At 40.6% G+C, this 22,126-nt stretch overlaps 1 protein-coding gene across 1 annotated transcript in view; it reads right to left on the reverse strand.

The window, feature by feature from the left end:
- The window catches only part of TAX1BP1 (Tax1 binding protein 1), a 1,493,491-nt gene that overhangs the window by 213,574 nt on the left and 1,257,791 nt on the right, over positions 1 to 22,126 (reverse strand). Inside the window, exon 16 of the mRNA XM_044066810.1 lies at positions 9,127 to 9,275. Coding sequence (XP_043922745.1) covers positions 9,127 to 9,275 — 149 coding nt within the window. The remainder of the gene's footprint in view (positions 1 to 9,126; positions 9,276 to 22,126) is intronic.

Consider the following 22,126-nt stretch of genomic DNA (forward strand, 5'->3'; position numbering starts at 1 on the left):
TCAGTTTGCTTGAAAACAAGAGCTAATGATGAAAAGTATGGTAGTTCCTTCTTACACATACAAAGTTATTAGCCATTTATTTTTCCATCACCACCTACTTTCATCTGAAGACAAGATGCAAAACAGTATAACTAGTTAATCATAAAAGATCTGTTAAATGTGTTTGGAGACTAGTTTATAACATCTGAAATGCTTGCTTTTTATCAGAAGGTCTGCTTTGCCAATATTAACATGGAATGCAAATGGCTTTGCAGGTATGGACAAAAAGCAAAGTATTTAATTATAACAAGTAGTGTAGTGTAAACAGCAATGCTACAGAAAGGATTTCAGGATGGATATTCAGCTCAGTATAAGGGACATAGGAAAATGGAAATATACTGACTGCAAGAGGGGTGCAAAAGTGACAGAAGAGGGAAAAGTCAATAATGGTTGATTTATGGTAGAAAGGGGTTACTTGTTGGGAAGAAGGATTACAAGGGGCATGTACTTATCTTCCACCTAAAATTACTATTATGGAGCTTAAGTTTTCAGCAGGGAATATTATTTAATGGCACAGGCTAGAGTTTGATCTGATTTGCAATAGTGAAGATATAATAGAGGGACCTAGAAGGGAAAATATAAAAAAAAAGAGGGCAGATTTCTTGTTTTGTTGGGTCAGCAAATGAGGAATTGGAGGTAATGTCCAGGCTGGGCCTTGAGACAAGCTCTTTAGGATTGGGTACAAGTGCTGGTGTAGCCAAGTCTGGGGCAATCAGGGTCATTTTTGGTTTCTCTTGTCTGACCTTTAGGAGTACCTTGGGGAGGAGAGGCAGTGGAGGAAAAGCATATACTGTAAGGGCTTTCCAGCTGAATGATAGGGCGTCCACTTTCCATGCTTGTTTGTGATAAGTCCTTGTGCAGAATCTCTGTAGCTGGCAGTTGCGAGGGGAGGCAAATAGATCTATGTCTGCGCATCCTCATTTCCCTGTTATCATGCTGAAAATTTGTGGATCTAGTTTCTACTCATGAGAATCCATGAGGTTTCTGCTTAGTTCGTCTGCCAGAGTATTCGTCTTTCCTGGCAGGAATTGTGCTTGCAGGTGTACTTGATAAGTCAATGCTATGTTCCACAAAGTCATGGCTTGTCTGCAGAGGGGGTAGGAATGTGTGCCTCCTTGCTTGTTCATGTACCACATAACTGTAGTATTGTCAGTCTTTATCAGCAGTTGTCCTGGATGAAGTAGATCCTTGAAGGCTGTCAGGGCATTCTGTACAGCTAGCATCTCTTTTTGATTGATATGAAGATGCATTTGGCTTGCGGGTCATGTGCCCTGAATACATTTTCCTGCCATGTGTGCCCCCCAGGCATAATCTGATGCATCTGTTGTTAGTGTCTGCCTGGCTGTGTGTAAAGTGAATGGCTGTCCCTTGTTGTGGTGACAGGCCTGTGCCCACCATCGAAACTCCTGTTGCAGGCAGGGAATGAGAGTAATTAATGTTTCCAGGCTGTGACAATGGTGAGTCCAAACACTTTTTAGATACCATTGTAGTTTCCTCATATGCAGTCTTGCATATGGAATTAGTAGAATGCAGGATGCCATGAAGCCCAAAGCCTCCAAAATTTTTCTTGCAGATAACTGGGTCTTTGCTGCCATCATTTCGAAGTAAGAAGTCAGTTGCCTTTGTTTGTCTGGCGTGAGATAAGCCATCTGGGCAGTTGTACTTAAGCTTGCACCCAGGAATATTATCTCTTGAGAAGGTACCAGTTTTGATTTCTTTTCATTCGCTGTGTACCCTAGGCAAAATAGTAATCTTTTTACAAACGCCAGATGCTTCAGTAGAATGTCCTTGTTCTCTGCTTGTATAAGGCAGTCGTCCAAGTAGGGATATATCTGTATTCCTCTTTGTCTGCAAAATGCAATTACTGGTGCCAGGCATTTTGTGAAGACTCTGGATGCAGTAGATAAGCCAAAGGGCAGTGCAGAGAATTGGTAGTGCATTGAGCCAGCTATGAATCTGAGGTATCTTCTGCAAGATTGTCTTATTGGGACATGCAGGTATGCCTCTTTGAGGTCCAAAGTTACAAGCCAAGCCTTCTTGCCCAGCATGGGCAGAAGCTGCTGCAGAGTCAACATTTTGAATTTTGGAACATCCAGAAAAGTGTTTAGAATAGACAGGTCCAGTATTGGTCTCCAGGCTTCGTCCTTTCTGGGTACCAAGAAAAGTCGAGTAAAATCCTTGTCCCTGCTCTTGCTGTGGTACTTGTTGAATAGCCCTCATGTCCATAAGGGATGAAACTTGCTTTTGTGCCTCTGCCCATTGATTGTGTGGCAGGTCTGGCATACCTTTTGTCTTTGGAAGGGTGTGAAAGTGGAACCTGTAGCCCTGAGACACTATATTCAAGACCCATTTGTCCTGGGTGATCATGTGCCAATTTTGTGAAAAAAGTGCTAGTTTTCCCCCTAAGGGTGCTGCCAAAAGAAGAGTGTTTGGCACTGGCAGCGGAAAGTCATTGGGAATGTCTCCTGTATGGCTGTAATTTGTCTTCTCCGCTTTTGGAGGTAGAAGCACCCCATTGTTTAGGCCTGTATGAGCCTTGGGGCTGGGATCTGCCTCTAGGGTGTCTCTAAATGCCTCTTTGTGGCCTGTCTGACACTGGAAAGGACCAATTCTTAGAAGGCCAGTTCCTGCTAAATCTGGGTGGCTGTATCTGTAGGAAATCCTTAACTGTCTGCATAGATTTTGCTTTATCCTCCATTTTCTTCAACACCTCTTCTGCCTAAACACCAAACAAAGTATCATGCTGTAATGGAGCATCCAATAATTTTGCTTTAACATGATCAGGCAGATTCGGTTCCTTTAACCAAGCATGTCTTCTAATGACAGAACCCGTGACAGCGGCCCTGCAAGAGACCTCCAGTGAATCAAAACCACATTGCAAAGTATGCTTTCCCACTTGTTCAGCTGCATGCAATAAATTCTGCATTTCCTTGTTATCAGAACATTCAGAATTTGTCAACATTTTCTGTTTTAGCAGTGACATTAAGTATTGCTGATATTTAAGCATATGAAACTGACAATTTAAAGCCCTTACAGCCAAGGTAGCAGCAGTGTAAACTTTTTCCCCCATCTGTCCAGTGCCCTAGAATCCCTATCAGAGGGGACAGGATTTTTTGCAGTGGAAGCCTTGACCCATTTGGGACCCTGAGATATAGTTTCTGGGTCAGCAGCAGGGTTTTTATATAGAAATTTATGAGAATCTGGAACCCTGTAGTATTTGTCTGGCTTAACAGGTGCAGGGGGTAAAGAGTCAGGAGACAGGCCGGACTCTGAAAATACATCATCTACAATGTCTAGAACAGGTGGAATAGCAAGAGGTCTGTGCTGAGGTAGTAAAAGAAAGTCTCTGAGCCTTTTCTTGGATTCTGAGTAATCTTGGCTCTCCCAGTGAAAATGCTCCCTCATGGTATGCAGGGTTTCCCCAAAACAATAATCCTCAGGAGGAGAGGCTGAAGGAATAGATTCTTCAGCATCAGAATCCTCACAGGGAGGAAGAGAGTATCCCTGTTCAGAAGAGGAGTCAGAGGAAATGGAAACCTGATCAGAAGAGTCACATTCTGTCTCTTGCCTAGGCCTCTTATCAGGAGGGGGATGGGAACCCCTGATCAAAGTAATTAGGTCTTCGGCCATTTTAAGCATCTGTTTCTTAGGCATGGAAGTCTGTCCAGGAGAATGCTGTACTTGTTTCTTTGTCTTTAGAACTGTTTTAGTCTTTGCCTTTCAAGCTGAGGTTTGCTTGCCATATAACTGTGTAGGTCTGAAAACACCCTCAGAAGCCGATGCCTGCTCAGTGGCTCCAGACCCATCTGAGGGAATAGTTTCCGATTGTCCAATACCTTGAGTATCCAGAGGCCTAGTCGGCTCCATGTGGGAGTCGGAAGCGGCCTGTGGCTCTGAGGTAGCGGGCGTCAGGGGTTGCAAAAGCGCCTCACTGAAAACCGGCGACAGGCCTAGCTGAGGCCTCGTCGTCGGTTTTGGACCTCGGATGTCTGCCCTTTTCCTTGCGTTTTTTTTTAAACTCCGGTCATCAGCTGTTCCGACGGCATTATATAATTAAATCTTCAGCCAAAGTAATGAAAGGCAAAATCATACCGACGCTTAATAGTGTGTTGGTTAAATCTAGCACAAAACCGACAGCTAGCAATGTCGTGGTCTGGGCCTAGGCAAGGAATACAGTAAGAATAAAAATCCTTATGAGGTATTTGCTTTCCACAAGAAATACAATTGTTAACTTTTTCTGACATCGGTCTGGAGCAAGAAAAAAGTTTCCCCAGTGGGGTACTTGGCTTTATTGAAGACTTTGGATCTGAAATTTGATTTGAAAATCTCAGGAGTCGGCCGACCGGCACTTGCGAACTGCTTTTGCTTTGGGAACCGCGCGGCAAGAAAGACTGAAGAAAATGGCGTCGGCTGCATCTTTTATACCCCTGGTGCTCTGACGTCAGGGAAGAGGCGACAGCAACCTACACCGGACCAGGACTTTTGAATTCAGGCCGACTGCGGGTAGCCTGCCAGCAGGATAACCCAAGTGTAATTACTGCAACAGTGAAACACGAAGAACATATACATGAGAACTTTTGGTATGCAAGATGTGAATTCAATAGCGGGAACTCCTATAGAATTTAATTATTTTCCGAGATACGTAACTGGGCTGGTATGCACAGAAATTATTCTTAACATGATATGGGTATTTAACTGAATTGTCAGAAACACATCTAATAACTATCAGATCATGCACCAATAAAAAACAAAGATGAAGATGCAGGAAGTAGGGGCACAGAAAAACAAGAATGGGCTGAAATTTACTGAAGGAAATCAGCAAAGGAACCATTGCAGTGGGAGCAAATAACTAGAAAGGAAAAAGTAAGAGTAGGATGAGATAAGCAGGAGTTTGGACTGCAGTTCAGAGTTTCCCTCCCCTACCAGTGAATGATAACAAAACGTAGGCAAACAGAAAGGTATAAGGGATTGCTATGTGACAGACCAGCTATAATACAGTGTTTGGTAGAGTCAAGGAAAGATGATGTTAAAAAGTGGTGATTAGTAAGACATATAAAAAATGGCATGATAACTGTAAGAACCAAAAAAGGACATTAGAAAAGGTTAGGAAAAGAGAACAGAAAGGCAAATTACAAAGGAACAATGAGAAGAAATCTATAGGACTAAGTATGCAACAAAGTCCAGGTAGTTATGATTTTTGCATATACGTGTTTACATAGGTATTTTAATACCCCAAGTAGAGTTTAGAATATTTTCCTCAGGTTGACAGCAAATGCTGGTAGGTCATTCAAGCTGACAGAAATAACCCTGCAAGTTGCCCCAGGTGACTGGCTGCATACAGCACTTCTGCTCATTACTGGGTGACTACAATACTTAGCCTGCATATACACAGTCAAATACTAGACATTTATTTTTTCACAAAGGGCTACAACAATGATCTTGCGCAGGATCTTACCCTTGGCAGAACTCTTCTGTGTAAAATTTATCCATGTCACTCCAAACAGAGTGGGACCTAAAACTAGAGACTTTTCTGCTTGGTTCATAACTCTGTACTTATACTGTTATACATGTTATGCTAAAACAATATGACAGAACAGCAAATATATGGTTTTATTGTGACTTTTAAAGCAGAAGCTCATCTGCAGTTCCTTTCATTAGTGTACAGTACACAGAATCATTACTTATTTAAAGTTTAAAAACAGAAGTGAAGCACCTTTTTAATGGAGAAGGAAATAATTTCTTTGTGCTGTCTTGCGACCTTATATGAGGTGTATAATTATACTGTCAGCAAAACCTGTAGTAGAAGGCAATCAACCACATCTAAAACAGATCCATAACTTCAATCACACCCATTTCATATTATAACATTTAGAATATCTTCCAGTAATAATCTTATTATACAACTTTTTTTAATACCATCTCATAATTAAATGCAGTCAGTTTACTTGTTATCTGCTGTCAAAAAGAGTTTCAACTTTTCTTTTAAAACAAACGACGACAGGTTGAAAGGTTGTTTATCACATTAAAAATGAAATAATTCTGTGATGTTACATTAAGACAGTGCCTGGAGAAAGATCTGAAAGGGCTAAAGAGAAAATCAGAAGTTAGGAAAAACATACAGTCAAACAGTGTTCGGATATTGTTTCATTAACAATTTTCACTAGTTTTTGAAATTCTACAAAACTGCCTTTACAAGTTTGAGGCAACGTATACAAAATCTCAATAGTATCAAAATAAAATTCCAATGCAAATTCAGAAGAGCTACCTACTTTCCAAGTACAGATGAAATAGCCACTTTTACATTACCCCATCTCAATAGAAAAGCCATGCTGTATAAGCAAACTAACGGTGCACTCCAACATGCTTTCCTCTACGTTAGAAGAAGGGCAAGCTGAAAAAAAGCATGTGTATCAGATAGAATTTCTCCTAATTAAACTGCAGTGGATGACTAGAAGAGAAAGGTTTGTCATCGGCACAGTCTGCTCCAGAGACGACAAGATTAAATATGCAGAGTGAGCAGTACAGGTGGGGGGAACAAAGTAGGCACTGATCCTTGACTTTCAATAAACTGAGAAGCTCTGACAGTTTTCCTAATTATTCTCAGTAATAGGCACAGTAGGCCAAAAGACAGAAAGGTAAAATACACACCTTAAAGATGGCAAGTACAAGGGCCAAAATCATGTCTGCCTGAACACTGCTCAGCTTCTGCAAAGGTTAATCACAATTAAATGCAGCAAACTAGAATAAATGGGAAACAGGCCACACTACCTCTGTACTTATGCATGATATATATAACACTTGACAAAGTATTTTTCTTTAGCAATCTGGAAACATGGCACCAAAAGAACTGCATAGTTATATTTTAATTCAGAAACAGAAAAGTACAAGTGAAATATATTCTGTGTCAAGAAACTTGAAAATGTTAACAAAGCACTACCATTCTTGCTTCACAGCCAAGGGAATCCTTTGGAAATGCAGCATGAAATGGTGCTTGTCTGATTAAATACTCCTTCAAAAATTGATTTTTTTAATAGATTCTGCTAAAAATGGATGGGTAGTACAGCCACAGTTTAAAAAGGGTTAATCTCTGTACAGTTACCAGAAGGCAAAATTGAAATGACAGGACACAAACTTTTTTAACTACTATACTGTTGTTCTTATTGAAAACTTTTAAAGCCATAAAGCTTTCAGCCATTTACTTGTACACCCAAAACATGAATAATGAGGGTATACCATGTGATACAGTTAAGATGGCCATTGCTACCTGGAAAATGCCAAATCAGGTGGAAATATTTTATGTAGAAAATAGGAGAAAAGAAAGATAATGACTTTAGTCCTAAAGACTTAATTTTCAGACTGGAAATTCTCTAGAAATAAATCTAAGAATAGGAAAAAAACAATCAGAAAGTGAATGGAAATCTGCTGCCTTTCTGGTACAGAAAGACGGGGTCCCAACTATGGCTGCAATGACCTGGCTTCAATTAGCATGCCTGGGAGGTGGAGAACACAGATGGAGGAGGTTAGAAGTGACTATCCAGTGTCCAGTCACCCATCCTTTTGGGGTTAGGGGGTGAGTGGCACTGCCTACATGAAGCTGGGTGCCAGCTGCAACAGCTGGATTGCTGAAAACTGAACTCTCAGACCTGCCCAATAGCATATAGCATCTATGCCTACAGCTGGGACTTCAACAATGAAGCATGCTTCAAGCAAACTGGTACTGCAGGCCATGCTGCAGCACCAGGGAGCCTATAAGTTCCTGAGAGTAGGGGTATGGCAGAAAATGGCCCTAACTACAGAAGCCTGAATACCAAAAATAGTGTCACAAATGATGGAAATCAAAAGTCAGAAAACAGAAAAAACCTCACAACTGAAATAGACAAATAAGCATTAAACTTTATTCTAAAAAAGCAAAGTTAATACAAGGTGACAACCTGTTCTGCACCCTGAACATGGTCAGTTTTACCATCAGACCTACTTATGTATCATTTACTCCAAATATATTATACATCTTTAAGAAGTAAATATAGTACAGTTGCGCAAATCATACTTACCTGCAACAGTAGATGTTCAAATTTTACACTCTCTTGGTGGCATATGGGTCAGGTAGCAGCTCTACTGACTTGCAAGAGAGACAGAACTAAGGGGAAGCCCCTGCAAAGGTAGGACAAGCTTCACATATCATGGAAGTGGAAGGTCTCTACCTCAGGGTAAAAAGTAAAGTCATTCTCACTATATTGCATAAATGTACAAGGTCAGGAGAACTGGAGTGGTACCATCGAGACAAGATAATAGGACTTGTTGGCGGGACAGATTTGTGTCCCAGAGACTTCCCCATCTGTGGAATAGACTCCCTCTTCATGTCAAGCAGAGTACCTCTTTACCCCTTTTTAAGCACAACCTGGACAACAGGATGAGAAATGGAAAAGACATCCTGGATTCCACCCGTGTCCCTGCTGGACAGGGACATCAGGTGCTGATTTGTCTAAACATGGGCTAAACTCTTGGCTAGGCTTATAAGTGCCTCAGGGCCAACAGCCTAGTAACTTCCTATGGTCTTATGAACAGAAACTAAGACTTCTACTGCTCTTGATATCTATAGTCCAGTTTGAGTGGAGAAAAGAGGATGGGGTAATAAAAATGTTACAAAAAAGAATGTTTTTAACCTCATCACATCCTAGACGCAAACTGGTTAATAGCGCTTTCTCCATATGCTGAAAATACAGTTTAGACGAATGTGAAATGAGACAAGTAAAAGAGGATTACCAAAAAAGTCGGTGTCATTCTGCAAATACTGTAGCAATAACAGCACAGCAAACAGAAACTACTCTAAATAGTATACAAGACAGCAATAGACACAGACAGACCAGAAAAAAAGAAAACGTTCAATGCCGTGAACAAAAGTTCCACATAAGGGTGATGGCAGCTAATGTCATACACACATCAGTTATGTTTGATACATGGGAAGTATAAATGCAGAAGGTAAACCTGTGTTTTTTTCAGCTAAAAGCAAAATTCCTGGCAACCAGCTTTGCAGAATTAGGTTGCAAGTTATATATATTTTAGAACAGAAAAAAAAAAAACACTTACATTACTATTCTCAGGGTCTTCAAGTCCATCTGGACGACTAAGGTTACGAGAAGGCTGGTTACAGACAACACTCCCATCCAGCCTCCAGGAAGGTGGCTCTATTGGTGGTCTCTGGACCTCATCAGGATAAAATGCACCATCTGCTCCATCTAGATTGTAGGAATAAAAATCAGTTTGCTTTGGAGTACTCCATTAAAGTACAGCAGCTGCAAATAATTAAATTTCATATCTGCATATATGAAAAAGACAACGTTGAGATTAGGCAATAAGTGCTGTATGTCTGTATTTTAATATATTATACACACACACACACATACACTATGCCAGAGTTCTACAGGAATGTTCTGCACATATTGTGGTAATATCATGTTGCTATGATGGCTCTGCAAGAGAGTACTCTGGCAGCAGTTTTATAGTATATGCTCAAATAAACACTATCCAAATCATAGTGGCCTGCATTTGTCATCTGTTGACTACCCATCCATAACCAAAAGTTATGTACTTACTATAATGGTAGACCTGTGTTGTCTCATTTTCACTTGGTTCAAACATCTGATCCGACCTCGGCATCTTCTTCCAAAGCTGTGGATCCAAGGCTCTGATTCCTCCCCTATCTATAGTTCCATCCTCTCAACTAAATTATCTCAGATTGAGTTTGCTGACATACCTAGAGTAACCTGATTCCTTCCTATGACTGAAGAAAGTTTTAGGTGTCACAGTTGGTGACATGCTAATACCACAGAATATACAAAAACAATTTTAAAAGACAGTGTCTTAGGTGAGGTCTGCCTGGCCACCATAAGCTGTCAGTGACAACAGTGGAAGGGTGAAGGAGGGAAGGTTGTTGAAACAGATGAAAATAAAACATGGAACTTTCATTACAGTAAGTACATAACTTTTGCAACCGATGTTGTCTATTTTCATCCAATTCAAACTTTGGGACACGTTCCCAAGCTACAAAAAGCACTGGGATTGAAGGAAGGACATTCCTGAGAATAGTGGAACCAAAGCAAGAACATGCTTTGGACTGCACATCCAATTTACGGAAACACAAAGGTGTGAACGATGGACCATGCTGCTGGTGCTGTACAAATGTCATCAATGGGAACTCTCTTCAGGAATGCTGTAGAAGTAGCTGTTGATCTTGTGGAATGGGCTGTTGGGTGAGTGCAGTGGTAAACCCCGGTCATTATAAACAAAAGTAATGCAGTCAGACAGGCATTTGGAAATTGTGACTTTTGAAATGGTCTTTCTCAGTTTCGTGTTAGAGAAGGTTACAAATAGTTGATATGACTTTCTGCTATCCCTGGTTTGATGCAAATATAATCCGAGCTGTCTCTGAAGATCTAGTGTGTGTGTAATACATGCTCTCTTTTGTTTGAGAACCTGGGGAAAAGACTGGAAAACCAACTGAATGATTTGATGTGAACTTTGGTAGTAAAGAAGAATTTGTTCTCAATGCTACTCTGTCTTTAAAGAAAATGAGGTATGGTGGTTTGCAATTCAGAAATCTGTCTAGCACATGCAATTGCAATCCAGAAAAATAGACTTCTATGAAAGATACTTGAAATCTATAGAAGCTGGTGGTTCAATGGGTTTTTGGCTTAAGGTTTGACTCATGACAGTGATGTCCAATGGGGGAACTGGTTCTCTGAATGGAGGTCTGAGTAAGAAAGCACCTTTGAGGAAGGCTTTGGAGATTTTAAAAGAGGCTACACAAAGGAGTCACTATGCTCTATGTGAAAATTTGATATGGCCACCATCGGCACCTTGACAGTGGAGAAACTAGACAGCTTCTGAGAAAGCTCTGGCAGGAAATCTAGGATCGATGGAAGAGGAGCAGAAAGAGAATCTATTCCTCTCAAAGAAGCACAAACAGAACATTTTTTCCCCATTTGCTTTGAAAAATCTTTTTGTTTGACTGTTTTTCAGAGGCAGAAATAAAACAGACCACGAAAGAGGAAAGCCTGGCATCTCTAACTATTGTCAGAATTGGAGGAACCATGTGGTCAATATTAAGGCTTCTAGATCCAGTAGAGGCAGTCCATACAAGTGACTCAGTAGATCCAGATTGGGATCAACACCCAAGGAAGATGTATGAATTGAGACCAAAGGAAGGGAAACCAAACCTAACGGGGCCAAAACAGTGCAATAAGGATCACACTAGCTTTGCACCTTCTAGCTTTCTAAACAAATTTTGTCAAGAGTGGAATCAGGGGAAAGGCATAAAGGAGACCACAGGGCCAACTGTAACCTAGAGCAATCCTCGGGTACTGTCCCTGTGGTGGAATTGGAGAAAAGCAACTGCTGCACTTGTTGTTCAGGTATGAGGCAAAGAAATTACATCAAGGTGGCCCTAGTGGCTGAAAATTTCTGTTGCCACTGTCTAGCTGAATGACCACTCATGAAGGAGTAAAATCAACCTGCTCAACTTGTCTGCTAGCACATTTGATGTTCCCAGAATGTGCACTATCAGAAAATGATGGGTATTTATTCACCACTGCCACACTCTCATGACTTTCCAGCAAAGTGGATATGATCATGTTCCCACTTGTCTGTTGATGTAACAGACCACTGTTGTGTTGTCTGTTTAGATGGAAATCATACCCTTGGGGAGGTGGGACTTTGAAAACCCGCAAGATTGGGAGGACCATTCTCATCTCCAAGACAAAGATATAAATAGTCTCTAGGGATGACTAAGTACCTGGAACCACCTAACCCTGGAAATGCCCCATCCTTCCACTTCAGAAGAGAATCATCCGTGGTGACTGTGGCCTACAGAACTGGTGGACAAAAATGTCTTCCTTCTATTATTGATGGGGAGGTTATTCACCATTTGATCTGATCTGTGCAAACTTGTGTGAGATGAATTTTGGCATGGAGGGGGTGTAGACTTTGTAACTATTGGACTGAGAGTCAAATGTAATACTCTTTGTGGTATGTCGTCAGGGGAACTAATGAGATGGTAGAGGTCATCAAATCTAACAGACAAAGAATCAACCTTGCTTGAGGAAGAGATTGCTGAATTACCTAAAAAGGCCACTATCAGTAAGGACAGCACTCTGCCATCTGGAAGCTTGGCAATTTGAAGAACTGTGTTGATGTGACATCCTATAAACTCTATTTTTTGCATGTGAGACAGTTGTGATCCACTGACTGTGACCCCCCCCCCCCCCAAGTAGCTCTGTAAGGTGCAGTAGTAGTCCCTGTTGTTGTATCAGCAGAACCCTGGAAGTAGCAGTAAAGAGTCAATCATCTAGGTATAGGAAGGCCCTTTGCAGTCACAGATGAACTGCTACCACTGGCATAACCTTTGTGAACCCCCAGGGGGTTGTGGTGAGAACTGAAAGTGACTAGCTCTCAGCTGAAAACAGAGGAATCCTCCTGGATTGTCTCTGAGTAGGCATCTTGGAGATCTACAGAGCACATCCAATCACCCTTCCTCAACACAGGTAATATGGACTATACTGTGACCATCTCAGACTTTGTCTATCTCATAAATTGACTGAGATAGTTGAGGTTCAAAACTGGCCTGATGTCCCCTGTCTTTTTCAGAACTAAAAAAGAACCAAGAACAGACACCATATTCTAACTGGTTTCCAGGAGACCCACTGCTCAACTCTTTTTGTAGCAACTTTGAAATGTCTGTTGCTGCATATTCCAACGGACTGGGTGGAACATCAGGAATCTTTAATTTCTTTTGTGGGTATGAAAAGGGAATGGTATCACTTCTGATGACTATCATTAGCACCCAAGAATTGGAGGTTATGTTTTGCCAGGCTTATGGGTATTAGGATAAGCAGCAACTGGGTAATCTTTCAGGAGCACTGATAGGATTTCTCGGTAAAAGGACCATGAAAACCCTGATTATGGGGTCTGTCTCTGCCTCTGGGGTAATGCCCATTTGAGTTACCTCCCCCTCTGCCTCGGGGGAGTGGGTCTGTTTCCAGGAGTGTCTTGGTGATAACCCTGTAATTTTCTGAACACATGTTCTTACCAACCCTTTGTTTCACACAAAAGGTTCTCTGTCGGGTGGAGAAACAGATTCCCATAGCAGACAGGGTCTTACCATCTTGCTCACTTCTAGGAAGCATTTCTTTAACTTTTGGTCCAAAAAAGATGGAGCCATCGAATGGATGGCTTAAAACTTTCCATAAAATTGTAAAGATGCAGCCAGGCATTTTACTACATTGTGATGCTGGTGCCTGCTGCACTGGAAAACAGATGCATGGCCACTTTAGAAATTGAGTGCAGAGTACACAGTTGGGTGTCCTCTGTTTCTGAACATTTTCTGGTAAGTTATCCATGAGGGACTTGGAAAGCTCTTTCGTCAGGTCCCTTTAAAAATGAATCATGTATGAAAGGTAATTCAGGGCGCCAAGTGTAAAAGTCGCTGAAGCATAAGTCTGCTTCTCAAATCTGTCAGTGCCCTTGACTCCCTGTTAGGAGGATAAACAGAAGAACTCTCCTCGGACAATTCTTTATTTGTGACTTCTACTATTACCATGGCATCTACTGGTGGCCCTTTAGTCTAATATTTCCTGCCCTTTAGGACTACTAAGATCTTACATAGCTTCTTTCGGATAAGATTCACTACATCAGGATCTTTCATGCCCACTGTGCCACAAGAACTATGAAGGCATCTACTGGTGGTAGCCCCTCCCAGGATGGAGATGAGCCAGTACCAAAGACCTTAAGGAATGCAGAATCATCTGGGGAAGGGATTTTGGTGGACCAACCCCCAACCCCCCCCCCCCCCCAATTTCATCAATTCTAGAATGCCACCAAATGTTACATCTTCTAAGGGGGGAGGTCTAGGGATACTTCATCTTCATCCAAATCTGTGTCTTTGGTAACAGACTCTGGAGAAGAGTCTTAAATGCTTTTGTTTGGACATCTGTTTTCTAGGACCTTGTCTAAGGGGAAAATCTCTGTAAACAGGTCTAAATCATGCTGCAAACGCAAGTGGCAAGTATCTTCTTAATTGAAAGGTACTGACTGTCCCCATCAATCGGAATGAGGACTAAGTTACAGGGTCCACTGGCAGTTGAGACTAATCTAAACCAGAGGACAGCATGTCTGAATCATACTGGGAACTCGAGTGACAAGTATTCGCTAAACTGAAGGATACTGACTGTCCCCGTCAATCAGAATGAGAGGAATAAGTCACAGGGTCCACTGGTAGTTAGGACGTATTCGAACCAGAGGGCAGCACCTGCTTTCACAGTCTAGACAAGACTATTCAAAAGCCTCAAAAGCTGACACCATGATCGGAGCTGAGGAAATGTTCCCCTTATCTACCCAAAAACTCTGGAACTTTCCCCAGTCCAATTGGAGGTTGGCCTGGGTAAGACCCTGGATACAAGCTATTGACAGCAGAGGCCCTAAGGGGCACAGACTGCTCCAAAAATCTCAGAGTTGACTTTACCAGCAGAACCCTGGCATTGATGCTTTGGCTCAAATACTCTTCTAGAACCAAGAGAACTGGAGTCGAAACAGTAAGGGATGTTGTCAATGCTGAAGTTCCTCATACTCTTTCCTCTGACTAAGGTGCAATGAAAGGGCTCAGACCCATGGGGACCAGATCTGAAGGGTGGGCAGGTACTGGAGAGAAAAAAGGAGAGTAGTTGGACCTGTACCTGGAGTGCTCCACAAGAATGGCATCTGGAGAACTACCAGCTGTTTTTGTGTCCTTAAGAATTTCCTCATCATATGCTTAATATCCATCTCGGGAAGACTCCTAGTGGACTGAGCCAACCTCAATGACAATGCCACTGACAGATGTCTGGAGAACAGTCTCTCTTGTAGTATGGGTAAATGGATCCTAGGACTCACCAGCTCCATTCGGAATGTAACTTGAGAAGAGGGGAAACAGATCTGAATAACTGTTGGATCTGACTTTCTTGGGAGCTTTTGGTGCTGGAGCTGAAGGATCTGTTGGATCCAGAGACCTTTTCTAGATTTCTCAGATCTTTTACCTTCAGATCTTTTTTCTGTAGATTTCTCTCTCTCTCTGTTTCTCCTTAAACTTCTCCACTTCCATTTCCTTCTCCACATTACTGCCTGGTGAAACTGAAGCTGGTCTAGAAGTACTAGGCATGGTTTTGTAAGGAAGAGGATCCTGTTGGAGGAGAGGAAGCAAGAAGCTTTTCACTATGTTTCTCTTTCCTATCTTGAATGGCCCTGGACCCCAAACGAAGCACAGATATCCCAGCCACATAGAAAAAGTCCTAGCAGTTAACTATATCTAATAATTATCTTAAACTGTAACCACACTACTATGCAAAGACTAACACTAAGAAAAACTATTGAGAAATTCCTATAACAGCCAAAAAACACATGTACAGAAAATGTTAACACTAAATTACAGGGTTAAGGAGGAGACCAAATATAAGTACTGCTTATAAAAAAAAAAAAAAAACTTTCCCTTACTGTAGAACAGAGCTATTGGACACATGTCTGGAAGGTTCAGGTTGCAAAAGAGATCTGTGGCAATTTAGTATAGAGGAGGGAATTGTGGGTAGGGGAGGAGTCAGAGCATTGGATCCACAGCTTTGGAAGAAGGTGCCAAGGTCTGATCGGATCAGACAACCTAAAGGTTGAATTGGACGAAAATAGACATCAGAGCAAATTTCATTGCTTTCATTGTTTATTTTACATACAGCTTATTAACTGGACAATATACAATACCAATGAACCAAATTCAAACAATTCCCAAGTGCAAGACAAAAACTGAGTATGCATTTGATATAGTACAAATAATAGAACACAAATGAGAAAACAGTTTTCAAAGTACTGTAAAAATAAGAATTTCAAAGTACTGTAGCTTACAGTCAAGTAGTAACGACCTTGTAGTAGATTATATAGTTACTTGACAAATTTACCATGGTACAAGATATTTACAATATACATACGGCACTGTGACTACAGAAATGGAAGGTAGACTGATGCATGCTACTAGCTGCTGCTACACTGTAAACACTTTACTGAAGATGGAAGGAGAGAGTCTTAACTAGAAGTTATGGGAAATGCAATGAGTTACATGGGGAGGCTACTTAGCCAAGCTGCAAATCTTGACTCTTGCACCTTTAGATAATAAATAGGATCCAAGTATATCCCTTGTGAATGTTGATATGGGCTGAAAAAAGACCACCAGCCATGATACAGCCATCATGCAAGGATTTATTTTTGTGTAACATGACAGCAAGAAAATATCAGACACAAGGAATTGCCTCTAGAAAAGCAGTAAGTGAAACTGTTAATGAAGGTGACATAAGGTGGTCACTTCACTGTAACAGTAAATCATAACATTTGGTGTACACTCCTCTCATCTGTGCCTTCATCTCAATCAGTTTCATTAGTATTAATACATTTCCTATAAAGGCCTTAGCTAGTCCTATGCTTTCATTCCACAGAACCTTAGTAAATGTGCAAGGTACTTGCACATTCCCAGCACTGTTAACAGACAACTTTGGTTTTTTGAGCACTACAAGCCAAAATAGTTTATCTATCATCCTTGCAAGGGTCCATGGTAACTATATGTATTGTTACAATTTATGTATGTGCATTGCAAAGTAAACTTAGGAGCCTATGCTGTAAACCACTCTCCTAAAGAAAATTAGACAAACACCATAAATAACTATGCACAAATTGCCCAGGTGGATGGAGGAAGGGTACCTTTGCTGTTACAATTACTACTTCTTGTACTATTAAGTACTCAAACAGAACTGTGCTATCTCCTTCAAGAGTAACTAACAGTAAAACATAATGCTGTGTAGACTCCCAAGCAGTACTGCCTAACCAAGGTAGGATAATGGTGACAATATCCCCTGTAACACAGTTATGCAAAACATGTCCTGACAATTAACTGTGTATCTAATCTTCAGTGTTGTTACAAGTGTGCACTGTATACCATGTGGCAGCATTTAACATGTCTTGTGAAGAAACATTTCTGAAATATGTTTCTATTGCTGTTGTCTTAGTGTAATGCTTTCTTATTGTGCCTTGCAGAGGTTTACTACTAGTGGCATAAAAATTAGTGGAATGAAAAGCAATTTAAAGTTTCCACAATGGGGTACTTAGCTTTTTAGTTGAAGACTTTGGATCTGAAACTCGAAAACGAAAATTTCAGGAGTCGGCCGACGGGCACTTGCGAACTGCTTCTGCTTCGGGCACCGCGCGACAAGAATGACTGATGTAATGGTGTCGGCTGCATGTTTTATACACCCCTGACGACCTGACATCATGGAAGAAGGGACAGCAACCGACGCAGGACCCAAGACTTTGTTAATCAGGCCGACTGAGGGCAACCTGCCAGCAGATTATCCAAATGTAATGACTGCAACAGTGAAACATGAAGAACATCAGGTAGTCAGCCTTCCTGACTGCTTTGGCTCTTGTAATATTAGAGGTGCCAGTATACATCTAGCCAATGCAAATGATATCTTCTATTATTCTGGTAATTTGCACACAAATCTTGCAGTTAAATAGACTGATTATATGACTTGCTAATACCATTTCAGGCAGGAAAGCAGGCTTAAACTTGTGTGACACTCCAGAGAAAAACAAAAAGGGGACTTGCGCACATAAAGGTTTGTAATACACTCTTATGCCAGAAGTAACTCTTTAAATAGCTTCCAGGAAAAATATTTTAATGCTGTCTAACATCAAAGAGGGCAAAAGTTGTCTGCTCAGCATAAAGTTCAAATCCCATGGAGGAAAATATGCTGTTTTGGAAGTCTTAAATATAACACACTCCCCTGAGAAGGACTTTGACATATGGATGTGATAACAATATGTGAAAAAGTTGTTAAGCAGGCATATTTTGCTGATTTACAGACTTGGACAGAGGAGTACACCAAGCTGGGATCATATAAATAAACAACCTTGGGACAGGACAAATCAAAAGATCCAGCCCTTGTGACAAACTCAAGAGAAAAAAATCTTTTGTATTTAAATGTGTATGATTTTCTTTTATTAGATCTTTTGGGCACGTTCAAAATGTTTAACAACTGAAGGTAAAACATGTTACGGACAAGGATCAAAGTTCTGTCCAAGTGGCAAAGTCATAGTTTAGAGACTGTGAATTAAACTTTGCTTGGATTCATCAGTAAGGATTTTTAGAGAAGTAAGGGCCATAGTTGGTGTGAAATCAAGCTCATTAGTAGAAAAAAACATGGTTGTATTGGACATAATACAACAATGAGAAAAAGGCTGGTCTTATCTTGCTTTGATTTCAGCACCAGTTTCTGAATCAAAGAATGAGGAAAGGAACACATTAGAATAACAGCCTATCAGAAGGAAAAGAAAAATCATCTCTTCCTCACGGTGCTAGAGAAAATGCAATGATGTCTTGACTCAGCTACTGTGATTTGTAGAAAACAAGTCTACTTCTGGTAGGCCACACCTACAAAATTTCTTGAAAGATGCAGATCTAGCTTACACTTGTGAACTAAATGTTACTTTCCTGCTATGGTACAGCACGTATCAACTGGTTGCAAAGCGGTCTCCCAGATTTTCATTCTCTACATACACGGTTGGAAACCTTTGGTTCTGCGTTGTTTATTCATGTACTACTTCAGTGTAGAACTGCTCAACTTGACTATGTACATTCAGGCTGAAAAGTTATCAAATCCTTGTGAAATGCTTTGAGCTCCTTTAAACTGATTCAGAGGGTCTCTTCTATGGAGAACAGCTGCCATCTACCAACAAAACAGTCTGTTGTGAAAGACTGTATATTGAATGGTGGAAGAAGTACTATTCCAGTGGATGAAATCTGGCATGACTGTCTACTACTGGAATTCATTTTCTGTACAATTGCAATCATTATGTGCAGTAAATTATTGGCTTGGTTCCTTATATTTGTGGTGTGTATTTGTTTTTATATGGAATCTTGTATGGGTTACTAGAATGCAAGAAGACACATTATCACTGCATTCTCAGAAATTAGTTTGCTGTGATCTGTTACTGCTGGCCCATTTTTTCGGACTGCCTAAATTCAGTTGTTTGTCTTCTGCAGGGGAAACCATCCCAAGACCCTAGTCTATGACTAGTACTCTGTTACTGATTTTTGAGGGAGTCAAAGAAGACATTACGCAATGTACTGTTATCCCCAAAGACTGAAAGAGTCGATGTCTTTTTTTAACATCTTTATTAAACATGAATTTTGTTTTTTAAAGTGACATGGGTACACATGCAATAACAGAAAAAAAACTATAGCAAGATTTCCACTATTGTTAATGCAGTATACATTTTTTTAACAGTGTTACATAAATTCCTGCTTCCCTTACATTTCACTCCTCAGCCTGAACATTATTCTACATATACTGTTCCCACAAATTCCACTTATTTATATTTAATTTGCTCCATCCCTTTTCTAAAGACCCATCACCAGCTTTTTTATCTTATTTACAATATTCAATACTTGACTTATGGTTGGTTTAGATTTTGATTTCCACTTACTAAGGTACTTGCGTATTATTGCAACCAGATTTTTCCCACTCACATAATTCTTAATGTTTCTGACAGAAAAGGTTTATTAACCTGGAAAGGGGTGTGTACACAAGTCAGTTTTACTGTGTCACACAGGTTAGGAGGCAGGGAGAGGAATAACTGGCAATTTTTTGACTCCTGCCTGACTTGTTGCATTTTTGCGGTGAACTCTGTAGTGCCTCAGTGCATCACAAATCCTGCCTTGCTGATTGCAAGCACGGTGAAGGCAATTTAATGCGTAACACACCATCTGACTGTTCATGGCCAGTACTCATCCGAAGTAAAGGTGCTTGCTACAAGTAGTCAATAAGGGGACATTGAATTCTCAGGGACTGCTGCTTTTCTCCCCTGCCTTACTCCTGTGACCGGGGAGTTGAACTTTATCCCGCTTCCCACGCACACACACCGGTAAATGTGAAGTTGTTTACTCACAGCACCCAGTTACAGTACTGCCAACAGATGCTGCAAATGGTCAGTGATTCGCACACAAATGTAACACAAGTAAGAATAAGACATTACAGTCTGCACACGTAATGACATTTAAAATGGGCTGGTAGTCCGTGGCGAGTTTCAGGAATTATAACATTGGCAAGCAGCAGTCCTGTTTAGATGTCGGGGAAAGGATGGAGCACGGTAACAGGAAATCTGCCGTTCATCCTGTTCACATGTGAAAAACAATCGGCAATAATAGCAGTTAAGACTTTAACAAACCCTGCTTGGGTTACCACACATCTTGTCTGAGAAACATTAGGACGTATACGGGTATGAAAAATCTGGTTGCAATAATACACAAGTACCCTTACTAATAATGCTTTTTTTTGGCAGCCAACAGCATTAAATGTAGTAAAGCCTTACTCTGCCTAGGAAAAAATCATTTCTTTGCTACTATCATTTGCTCCCCCAATATTTCTGACAAAGTATTCTGTTGGGAATTTTAAAATCAGCCAGCTTGTTACATTTCCCCCCAAAACATTTTCCAAACTACTTTCTCTTTCCCACCACACCTCCACCATTTGCTATCTAACTGAGGAAAATTTTTCTGAAGTCTGCTTGCGGTATAAAAATGCCTATTCAAACACTTCCATGCAAAAATCCTGAACCTTCCAGACTTTGCTGCAAGTTGGGAGCTGTACAGATGCCCATCTGTAAATTGCTTTTCCAATCTCTCTTCCCAATCTTTTTTTAATGGCAGCGTCTGTTCTAGACTCTATTAAAAACTCTACCAGTGCTGGTCTTTCATTTAGGAGTCCCTTCTTTCTTTCTCTTTGCCTATACTCTGATACCAATCCTTGATACGGAAGGCAATCTCTAACCTGCAGTCCAAATAAATTCTTGGCCCCTTCCCATTCTATTACCTTTCCCTTTCTAGTTATTTGCTCCCAATACCTTGGTTCTTTTGCCAGTTTTCTCCAATAAATTCCAGCCCCCTCTTGTCTATTATCTATCTCTGACCATAGTCAACCCTATCGGCAAAATGTCTTTTTGCCATTCCTGCACTGGTTTCGTTTTTAGAATACTCTCTGTTTTATGAATATAATACTCTGTATGATTTTGGTTGTTCTCCTAAGAGTCTGCATCCAAAATCCCAATCCCTCCTTATTTCTTGAGCTTCCTCTCTGTGTCAGCATCATTCCTTTCCACTTTGAATTATAGTTTTCTGCTTGTGCTATGTATAAGAGCCTTAACTGCGTTGCTCTAAAATGCCCCCTCAAATTAGGTAATCCTACTCCACCTTGTTCTATTGGTAGAATCAGCTTACTTCACTTGACCCTTGCTGTCTTCCCTTCCCACATAAAATCCTTCAACTCTTTTAAAAGTATGCTTGACCTGTGTACAAAGGCTAAAGGGACTAAGAATATTTTAATGGCTTGTATCTTAGTATCCATATAACAAAACTTTGTTTCTTGATTTTTGTATTATCTTCTGTTTAGTCTTTCCACATATCCTTAGCTGCCAACACAGTCTCATTTCTAATCCATACTCCTAAACACTTCATGTGATCATGTCCCCATAAATATGGGTATTTTTGGACCAATCCGTGTGTGGGTACATAATTTACTGCTGTTGTCTTTGTTTTAGCTTCATTCATTTTATTTCTCCAGAAGATCTGAAACGGTCTTAAAAAGTTCCATAACATTGTAATGTCCCTTTCTGGTTTTGTCATGTATAAAATAATAAAATCTGCAAACAGAGCTAGCTTTTCTTGATTACCATACCAGTTATATCCTTGAACATCTGAATCCTTTATTTTCTTTGCCAATGGTTCTAAATATATGCAAACAACAAAGGGGAAAGCGGATAATCCTGCCTGGTTCCTCTATCCCACTCGACTCTTGTCATCTTTCCCTCCCAGATAAAGTCCTTCAGCTCTTTATTAATTGCCATCCACAACTTCTCCTCTGGTTGACAAAAACATACCTGATTTGTTTACAAGACTAATAGGACTAAAACATTTTAATTGCTTGTATCGTACCATCAATATAACAAAGCTTCCACTTCCTCAGTTTTT

This window comes from Protopterus annectens, chromosome 3.part1 (assembly GCF_019279795.1).
Source record: "Protopterus annectens isolate FY-2018-M chromosome 3.part1, PAN1.0, whole genome shotgun sequence".
NCBI lineage: Eukaryota > Metazoa > Chordata > Ceratodontiformes > Protopteridae > Protopterus > Protopterus annectens.